Here is a 10,527-nt window from a genome sequence, read left to right on the forward strand (position 1 = left end):
AAGCCTTGGACCATGGACGCACACCATCAAATTAACGTGCCTAGTGTGGACGCGCACACTCGACTTTATAATATCAGTTTTAAGAAACCGATTTTAGCTAATTCGATATTATCCCGTAGTGTAGACGTGGCCACACACTCTGAAACCAGCTCTGTGCGGACAGAGCACAGCACTCAGGTGCACACCCACTCTGGAGTGTAAACCCAAAAGTGTATCATCTTGCACTGCACAGAGAACTGCACAGCGTAAGCTCTTGAAATTCACCCCTTCCTCAATGTGGAGGAAGGTGTGCAGCGCTTCCCCCTCCCCTGGTATGAATTCCACAAACTGGTTTTAGAGGAAAAAAGAAGTTTTTGTTTCTTAGATGTTTACAGCAGTCGTCTTGGTTGAGGATTCAGTGAAGAACAAACCCTGATTATGTCACCCCCCTGCCTTAAATAGGTTTTACACATGGCCGGAATCCTTGGTCTTCCAACGTGGTTTCCAGCACTGGTCAGTGGGGAAGCACTAGTATTATTCATGGAGTCCAGGATCAAGTGACTTGCTTACATGATCTTGCAGCCATAAGTCACAGGCTGTTTGCAGTGCCCCAAGAAGGCTTTCCAGGAGGTGGGAGATTAGAATAGTCAAAGACCTATTGTTTTCCCTAGTGGCCTGTCCAACCAGCAATCTGGACTGATTGCACACGGTCTAGTGGGCATTCTCCAAGTGTAAACACATTTGTAACAGTTGCAAGGACAATATTCCTAACTTCAGATACAAAAATGATACGTGTACAAATAGGATGATCATATTCAGTAAATCAGTCTTTCCAATGGTACCTCACATGACCCATCTTGCATAAAACATGCCTTAGTTATGCCATAATCATATTATAACAATATCTCTGAAGAATATGGGGTGCTGACAGAGTAACAGCTCTACACTGGGCAGCTGGCCCAGCTGGATGTCCCCAGGCAGTGCACGCCAGCCAAGCAGCCTGCAAGAGGCAGTCAGATCCTAAAACAGCCTGGGATCATTTGTAATGCAAATAGCTCCATTCTCTGCAGCCAGGTACCTCGGATGACAGTCAGTAACTGAGCTCTGCACACCGCACGTGTTCCCATCTCCACCACTATGGCTGCCCCCTCCCCAGCACAGTCGCTCTATGAGCTGCCACAGCAGCTGCACTCTGATTTATAGTCCCTCAAATAATTCAGCGTTGTTCTGTACTCAGGGGCTGTGCTAACACAGCTGGCCTTCCCTGTGGGGCGAGACCAAAAGGCAAATGCAGGGGTGTCTGCTATGACCTTTGCAAGCCTGTTTCTCTTTAGGCTGCGTTTTGCAGACCCCTGTCTCTAATATCACATGCAAAGCAACGTTCCAGCAGCTGGGAGGAGATGCCCACAATACAGTCCCCTGGAGCCGCTGGCCTGCCCTTGAGGTGGCAACGGCACGCCGCAGGAGCTCGGGTTGCCATCTAGTTTTGCATGCAGGCAGCGTGAGCTCTGCGAAGCGATGGCTGAAGGTGTTATTTCTGGAGCACTGCAGCCTTTATGTAACAACATGCGTGACTGTTCTTTTCTCCCTTTTATTCCATGACTTCTTGCTGGGCACACGCTGCGGCTGGAGCAGTTCAGAGTCTCGCCACCCAGACAGCCCCTCTGACCCCCCTTAGGATGTCACGGAGCCCTCGGCTTACCTGACCTCAGGGGCGTTCTGGGGCAGCGCTGGTCAGGGGGTTCACACTGTTCAAAGACTGGGAACACGCACTAGGGATTTATCTGGGGCTATAGGTACTCGCACGCTGCACTAGCACCAGTGCTCACTAGCAGCACCAGGACATATGGAAGCCCACATAGGCCAAGCTCCCCACAGAGCTCAGTTAGCCTGTGCTGTAGGGCCAGTACATAGGGAGAAGGCGGTTCTCAGCCTTTCCCATCCTGGGCTTCCCTCACATCTAGCCAGGCCCCCATCCCACTTGGGCATGGTGCTCATGCCCCCAGGCTGAGAACCCCTGTGCTATGGCAGGAGGTAAGGAGGGCAGCTCTCAGAGCCACAGCGTTGGCGCCTGCCCCCATGACACAGCCCTCACCCACCGGCCGACTTGTGAACACAACACCAGGACAAGCCAGGCCACAGCAGCCTCCAGCTCCGAGCTTTATCGAGAAGGTTTGACACAAAACCATAGGCTACAAATCACGTCGTCCTCCTCTTCCTCGGGTGTGGCTGCGAAGGCGCTGAGGTCCCCTTCAGGGGGTCTCAAAGCAGCCGTGTTTGTGCCACTGCTGATCCCGGACACGGTGCACAGACTGGATTTGGGGCTGGCTGGCGTCCCATTCGTTCCAGTGCTGGTACTCACCCCTCTCAAAGATGTACTGGCGACCTCGATAGCCGGGGTATTCGTAGCCCACCCACCTGCGGGAGAGGGAGACGAGCCTCAGCACAGCAGATGGGAGCTCCAGGCAAGCTCCCCAGTGCAGGGGCCTGCTGGCACAGAGGGGGCAGCCCTGGCTCCCAGCCATCGGTACCGCTGCTTCACGTGCGCGCCCCGTGCCTCCCCCATGGCTGTACTCTACCCGGCCATGGAGCTGGTGCTGCTCCAGCCCCCAGCGTGGGCCCAAGGGCGTAATCTGCTACACGGACACAGCTTCTGGGAAGCGTGGGACCTGCCATGCCTGAGCTGCCTGGCCAGGCCGAGCCAGGCTAACAGGGGGCTGGAACAGGCTTGGGGGTAGCAACAGGCGAAGCTGGCGCCTGGACAGGGCTGCTCTTCGCAGGGTTAGATGATGTTGTCTCCCTGCAGCCTCCCTCCAGCACTGCTGCTGGGCCCTGGGGGCCAGTCTATTTCACCCTACGTCACAAAGTGTGGGGGCGTCAGCGCCAGTCCCTGATCCTGCCACCCAAGACACCGTACTGCACACCCAGGGCCTGGCAGCACGTGTCTCGCCTCAGCACCTCCCGCCTTCCTGCATCAGTCGGGCCTTTCCCTGGCTGCCAGAGCCACTCAGAGCCAGTCTGGCACCCCCAGGGGCCAGCAAAGCTGCATGGACCTGGTGCTCAGGAGAGAGAGGTGCTGTCCCTGGGAACATGTCCGTGGCTCATGCCAGGGATAAAGGAATTAGCATCATTCCCAGATGGGCTGGAGCCATTTCCCATCGTGGCAATGATGACAGGGAGAGAGATCAGCTCTGGGGGAGGCTGCCCCCCACTCGTGCAGGGACCTACAATACAAGCCCAAGTCCTTCTTGCCCCCGCCTCAGGTGAGGGCTGCTCTTGGCATCCACAGAAAGGCAGCATCTACCGGCTGCTGCCCCAGCAGAGCTGGAGGCCAAGGGCCATTCCCCAATCAGCACGGCTCTGCTCAGGGCAGCGCTGTGTACGCACGTCTCCTGCTGTCCTGTGCACCCCTGCTGGGGCTAGGGGTCACGGTGCAGCTGCTAAATAAGACCACGGCAACCACAGAATGGCAGGTGCCCAAAGCTGCAGGAGGGGACGGTGGCATACCCAGCAAGGAAGGGGCAGGAGGTCTGGGGGAGGTCGGGGTGTGCGCTATGCCCCAGGAACCAGCAGGGAGCAGAGAATGGGCACCAGGCACCAGACCCCAGCCCCTACCCACCCACATGGACCAGAACCATAGGGATTTCCCTCTCCCAGGGCAGGCTCCAGCAAGGCAGGAAGTGACACTCACACACCAGCCTGGGGCCACCGGTGGAATGTACCCCCCTGAGTGAAGCGTTCTCACCAGCCCTGGCCCCGGGCAGGCAGGGCAAGGAGTGGGGATGGGGAAGGGCTGAGATATTGCAGCCAAAGTCTGGGTGTCCAAGGTAAAAATACCTGAGAACAGAGCAGCACTGAACCATGATCCTGGCCTCTGGGGCAAATCCAGCCAGGAAAGTCCCCTGCCCAGGGCACACGGCCCTGCTTTCCTTCTTCCGTCGGTTCATTCAGGCTCTTGGCCCTGTCACTGGAGCGCCCACAGCCAACTCCGAAACAAAGACAAAGCTCGGAAAGCTCCCCCTCCCCGCCGGGATGGGGAAAGGGCTCTAGGCACCTGGGTTCTGTCTTTCTGCACCCACACTAGGGGCTGCAGGGTAGAGCAACCCCCCACCCCTGACAGTTCTGCCATGCAAAGGTTGGGTGTAGCCATGCCCCCAAGGAGGGGCTCCGTCCAGCCTCCGGGCCATCACTGTCGGGCTCCCTCCCTGCGGGCTGCCAGACCTGGACAAAGGGGACAAGTTCTGCTCCTGCGTCTCTTTGGTGGGGGTGGTTTGATTGGTGGCTTGCTGGGGGTTAGGGAAAAGTTTTCACCCCTGCTCACTGCGTTGGACACAGTTTGTATCAGGCACCCCAAGCCCCTCAGATACGGGTGGCAGGTCTTTATTTGGCTATTTATTGAAACCTGTGCTAGTCTGTGTAACCATGTGTTCCCGGCCCCACCCCCTCACCCTGTGCCCTGCCCACCCGCTGCATCAGGTCTGTAATTAGTATGTCACTTCTCTGGGGCAGAGCGTTTCTCCCGGTGTGTACAGGTCGTGCCCAGCGCCATGGGAGCGTAACAGCTGCACTTTGGTGCTAGTGTCACACACAGGCTGCCCCGGAGCTGGGGGCTGGGCCGGGAGGTCTCTGCCCTTACGTTCCATTCAGTGCTTTGATGCTGGCCACGCGGTCCTGGAACCCGTGAACCCAGAGGCTTGGCACATCCTCATCTACAATCTCCATTTTCCTCCAGTTGTAACCAGCATTTTCAAACAGGTGGATTTTGTGGTCGTGGGTGTCCTGCAGTGGAGACATCCAGCAAACAAGCTGCTCTCCCCGTGCCCTGCCACTCCTCCCCAGGGACCTGGCATGGCCCCCTGCTATGGAAAAGCCAGCCAAGCCACCCCCGCTTGCCCACCCTGTGGAGATATCACTGGGGGCTGAATGCCCAAGTGACCCTGCACGCCCCAGCTGTCGAGGACGGGAAGTGCCTCCACACACAGCCAGCACCAACTGGACGGAGCGGGAGGCTCGGGCAGCCTGGCAGATGCCAGGGCTTTTTTCTGGGCTGAGACAATTGCACATGCAGCAGCACGTGGAAGCGTCACGGTGGAAGCCAGACCAGCCTGGTGCTACCTCTAGGGATCCCAGGCTCCGCTTGCTGACAGGAGCTGGGAACAAAGCTGCTGCAGGTGAAAGAAACGCAGGGATGCGAAGGGCCCCCACCCTTCCAGCTGACGTGCCCGTCCATGGGAGACACTGGGGGGAGGTAGGCCCCAGTCTCCTTAGCTTGCTCAGGGTGGAGCTATGTGGGGGAATGGAGTCAGGAAATGTGGGCTGCTTCCCCAGGCTCCGTGGTGGGGGATGGGAAGGGAGGGGGGTTAAGTTGACATGAAATAGCCCTGGGGAGTGTGTCACCTCGAGGGCAGGGCTCACAGGAGAAGCATCACTGAGCAACGTTAACCCCCACTCTGAGCCTCTGCTGTGCACCCTCACTGCCCACACTCAGCCATGCTCCCTGCTGGGCCGCAAGGGAGCCCCACACCTCTGGCTCGCCTTAAAGGGGTTCTCTGGGTCTATCCCCCCTCCCAGCTCCGCGCCAGCCCCACTCACAATCAGCAGTGGGTGGACGGACATCAAGCTGTCGCTGCTGTGGCTGTTGGACCAGGAGTCCCAGCGCGGGTAGGCTCCCTTCTCCAGCACGAACTGTTCCCCACAGAAGGCCTGGCGTTCGAACCCGAGCCACCTGCAGGGAGGGGGCGGCACGCAGACATAGGGCGTAGGGACTCCCGCTTCGGGGTTCCCTGCCCCACCTCCTCTCCCAGATGCTCAGGATGGGGATGGGTTTTTCAGAGGGTGTGTAGCACATCCCCGACACCGGGGTGGGGAGGTCCCCTGGCAGCAGTGCCGCAGGCAGCCTCAGAGAAGGATGGAATTGAACAAGCCGAGCACCCCACAACAGCATGGGATCCCTGCCTCCTAGGGTCAGCCTCACACAGGGCTTGGGGAAGGGTCTTCACAGCCCAGCTGAGCCTCCTGCTGCCTGGGGCTCCATGGTCCCTTCTCTCCCAGCCTCTGGTTTGTGTTTCCCAGGCTCTTCTCTATGGTGCAGAACAAGGGCCCTGTTAGCAAAAAACCCATCCCCTCTTGCCGTGGGGAGCCTTGCCCTCTCCGCTCCTGCATCTGAAGGGCACTACCCCCTACCTCTGTTGGGCTCATTGTCATAAACAGATAGCTAAGAGTTAATGTTTCTTTTACCTGTAAAGGGTTAACAAAGGGAAACCAAACACCTGACCAGAGGACCAATCAGAAAACCGGATTTTTCAAAGTCAGGGAGGGAATGTTTGGGTCTGTGTCTTTTGTCCGTCTCTCAGCTATGAGAGGGATCTTTCTATCTTCAAGCTTCTAATCTTCAGTTTCCAAGTTGTGAGTACAAAGGTAGAAAAACAATAGGCTTTTATTGTTTTTTTTGTATTTACATGTGTGTAGTTGCTGGAATGTTTAAATTGTATTTCTTTTTGAATAAGGTTGTTTATTCATTTTTTCTTTTAAGCAATTGACCCTGTATTGTCAACCTGATACAGAGACTATGTTTATGTGTTTTTCTTTCTTTTTAAGACCTGTTTGAGTTTTCTCTGGGTAGGCTAAGGAACGAAGGGAAGGGAAATTCTCTTTGTGTTAGATTTACGGAGGGTGAATCTGGGTAGCCTCAGGGGAAGAAGGAGGGGGGAAGGTAAGTTGCCCTCTCTGTTTTGTAATTTAATGAATTTAAGTACAGTCATCTTCCAGGATAACCCATGGAGGGGACGCCTGGGGAAGAAGGAGAGAAGACAAGGGGAGGGGGGGTTATTTCCCTTTGTGGTAAGACTCAGGGCTTCTGAGTCTTGGGGTCCCCCAGAGAAGGTTTTGGGAGACCAGAGAGGGAGCCAAGCCCTGCAATCACTTGGCTGGTGGCAGCGATATCAGATCTAAATTGGTAATTAAGCTTAGAGGGTTCATGCTAGCTTCTCAGTTTATGAACGCTAAGGTTCAAATCTGAGTAGGAAGCTATGACACTCATCCACCTTCTCTCTGTACTTACGGGCCTGATTCTACCTGGATCGATCCCACTTTCTCCAGCGCTTCCTCCGTCACATTCGGACTTTCCTCTGTCAACTCCTGCTTCTTGCCCTGGAAATTCTCCAGCTCAAAGATGGTGATCTGAAGGGAGAGGCGACACTCTCACTCCTCCACTGACGCAGCCTGGCCCAAGCCGGGCACTAACAGAAAGGGGAGCTGGACACAGGCCAGGCTGGCACAGACAAGCTAAACCAGCTTTGATGTGCAGGTGGAAGAGGAAGAGGAAGAAGTTATAGCACATGCGCTTTAGGTGAAGCAATGGCCAAGTCTGCTCCTGCTGCTCTGTCACCCAGGGGACATTTGCCTTCCAGAAAGCCAGGCCTGGCACTGGCGAGAACACCGCTGGATGGACACACACACACACACACACACACACTTTTCAAACAGCAGCAAAGCAGGCTGGGTGACTAAGTTGCCTATTTCTGACTTTGCTTGCTAGTCTGTCTCCTTACAAATGAACCCGGTGTTCCTAGTTCTGCAGCAAACTGTTCAGTATTGAGCCACTCCCGTTCGCACAGTAAGTTTGAGCCATACGAGTCGCACTCCATGGTAACTGGGCAGCACTACGACTGGTATGAATTCCTTCTACCCTGATCAACAACTGGTTTTAATTCACAAACTGCACCTGCAGGGAGGGACGTGCTTTGCGCTTCACCTCCCCTGATGGCGAGTGCCAGCATCACTCATTTCTGACGTGCAGGTTCTGGCAAGATGGCTGGCTCCAGTTTTAGCTTAATAGCCAAATATTGACCACACAGCAACTGTTAAATACAACAAGACGCGATATCTCATCTGTACTTGGCTGAAATACTGACCACAAAGTGAATGCCTGTCTTCAGGATCATCCATTCAAATGCAAGACCCAAGATCCACACCGTTCACTCTAACAACTCACCTGGGACTCTGCTCTGGTTTGTGGTTTCCTGCCCCGGGGCTGGTTCATTGTAAATAGTTTCCCGCTCATCACTCTCTGTAGATCCATGAGCTTATTACCTGGGTCATTAACCCTAACTAGCTCGGAATGGGTTTAATTTTCACCTGGGGTCTACAGGGCTGAGCAGCAGCCAAACCTCAAACCAAACAAAACTCCCCAGGTTGGGATTTGGTAACAAATTCAGACAGAGCCTTGAGGGATTTGGGAACCCTGAATTTCAGAGTCATAGAGTGAGCATGAGGGTTCTGCAATGGAACCATTCATGAACATGTGGGTCCGTACACTCTCTACAGGGCAAATTGGGAGTTTCACTTTGGACGTCACTCTATCCTTGGTGTGAAAGATCGGACAGACCTTTGGGAAAGGAGTCACTGCAGGAGAAGGGCCCACAGACTGAGAACCCAACACAGCTCACCTCAAATGTGCCAGTTCATTCCTTTCCCAGGAGTCTCTTTCCAGCCCAAGCCACCAGCAATTAGCAGAAATCTAGGCCCAAGGGCAGTGAGATCCCATACCATGAGTCCGGTCTCCCGAACGCTGTTGCAGTGAAGGTGAGCCCAAGAGCCTGAATAGTCTCCTGGGTCTATTCCTCTCTCCCAGCTTCCCTGGCCAAGAACAGCAGCAGAGCATTGTGCTTGCCACCCGTGTTCTCCAGCTGAGGGGAGCGTAGAATTGAGGGACAGTGCAGGCTGCTAGTAAGTCGTTGATTCCCTGTGTAAACAGCTATCTGGTGGGAAGTGGGGTCTCTGTCTCAAAGGATGGGTAACGACTGCTTCTGACATTGCACCGAGGGCTACCACTCTAATGCTGAAAGCACATCATAATGTGCCTCTTACTCCTGCACTCCCTATGGAGACCCCGGGTACAACACCCACACATTGACAGACCCATTGCTTTAGCATAATGTGGAACCCCCAGGGACCGAAGGACACTGTCCTATTCCTTCGCACAGTGTAAGATGGAGAAAGGAAACGTAGCACCACACAAGAGCTGAAGGGCTGAGCTGATGTTCCTTATTCCAAGTCTGTGACAGCAGAGCCGTTACCTCTGCCCTCTCGCACCGTAGGGAAAAAACCACAAAGGAGAAACACTGACTTGCGAGGTAGCATTTGCATTTATCATCAGGGACTTTACCACCACTCCAGATCGACAGAATTACGCTTCAGACAAATATAGCCAAACTGTGCTGGGGTATAGAATCTGCTTTCTTCATCAGCCAGATAATAAAAGCTAAGCACTCCAACAGTAAAGAGATACCAGGAGATCCTTCGGAACTGACAGACACTGCAGAAAGCAGCGGCACGTTTGGCAGAGGTACTAATGGTAACTTATCAGACCAAAGTCACACTCCGTGACACTCGGAGGCTGGAGAGATCAGCTGGCACACAAGGACCAAATTTAGCACAGAACTGGGTAATGCTGTGCTGGTAAGGCTCCAGGCTGCTGGCTTTTTAGCCACACAAGCTACAGCATTCCACGTTAGTAAGCGTGAGTCCACTCAGAGACCAGTTATGTTTCGAGGGTGATCCAGAGCAATACGTAACGTTAGTCTGTGACTGGCCATCGCTTTTATACCTTGTAATTGCCCCCTCTTTCGCCAAGATGCTCCCCAGCAGCCATCAGCTTGGGGGGACTCTGCGGTTCGGTCATTGTGCCTGAAAGATCCCAAACGGAAAGACATTAACACTGTCACCCTGACAAAAGTTGTACCCTCATTTTATGAAAAATACAGTTGCTGCTTCTCTTTCTGGCTTTCATTGGGAGAACAAGCATGAGGCTGGGTACACAATTTTGACAGGAGCATATCTGTGCACTGCATTCATAAACCTAACAATCCATTTTGAACATCTCATCTGGCCTCCTGCATAACACAGATCACAGACCCTCAACCAGTGATCCCTGCATGGAGCCCAACAGCCTGTGACTGCATTAGAAAAACAGCCTCGGCGAAGACTGAAAATGGTGGAGACTATCACCACAAAGCCCTGGGAAGCTATTCTGAGGGGTAATTAAACTCACTGTTGCAAATCCGCCTCTTATTTTCAGTTAAATTTTGTGTAGTTTCAGCCGTTCTCTCTGGTTACTGCTTCTCTCTCTTCTTGTGCAAAAAGCAATCCCAACTGTAATCACAACAAAGCACAAGCCCACTCGTGGGGTACGATTGCTGGGCCCCTTGTAGGCACTCAGAAGTTTCAGTGATGAGCGCTAACATAAGAACCTGGACGGATATGTTCATTGTCTTTTCTGAAGTCAGAGCCTCTGATTTGAATGTGCCACAGCTGGCTAACTTTTCCTCCCCCTCCCCACCACCCTCTTTAAGTAGTTTTCGTTTAACAGGGCTTGGAGGAGCCAGTGGACAGGAAGTATGAAGACACTGAGTTCAACTAGTGTCCCAGTTAATTAAAACCCTGTGGTGGTATTTCCCTCAAATTTTAACAAAATATTCTGTACAATAAAAGACCTTTTCTAAAACTCCTGTGCTAATTGCTAAAAATCCATTCAAATTCAAGCAGAGC

The 10,527-nt window shown here is 53.8% G+C and overlaps 1 protein-coding gene across 1 annotated transcript; it reads right to left on the bottom strand.

The window, feature by feature from the left end:
- Positions 1–2,231: 2,231 nt before the first annotated feature.
- LOC116818699 (beta-crystallin B3) lies at positions 2,232–10,243 on the bottom strand (the record flags this gene model as incomplete). Its single annotated transcript, XM_075060089.1, is given in 7 exon segments — positions 2,232–2,397; positions 4,616–4,758; positions 5,572–5,704; positions 7,040–7,158; positions 9,587–9,666; positions 10,031–10,078; positions 10,081–10,243. Coding segments are annotated over 7 exon segments (852 nt in total), but the record flags the coding sequence as incomplete, so codon positions are not given.
- Positions 10,244–10,527: the final 284 nt, after the last annotated feature.

Source organism: Chelonoidis abingdonii, chromosome 22 (assembly GCF_003597395.2).
Source record: "Chelonoidis abingdonii isolate Lonesome George chromosome 22, CheloAbing_2.0, whole genome shotgun sequence".
NCBI lineage: Eukaryota > Metazoa > Chordata > Testudines > Testudinidae > Chelonoidis > Chelonoidis abingdonii.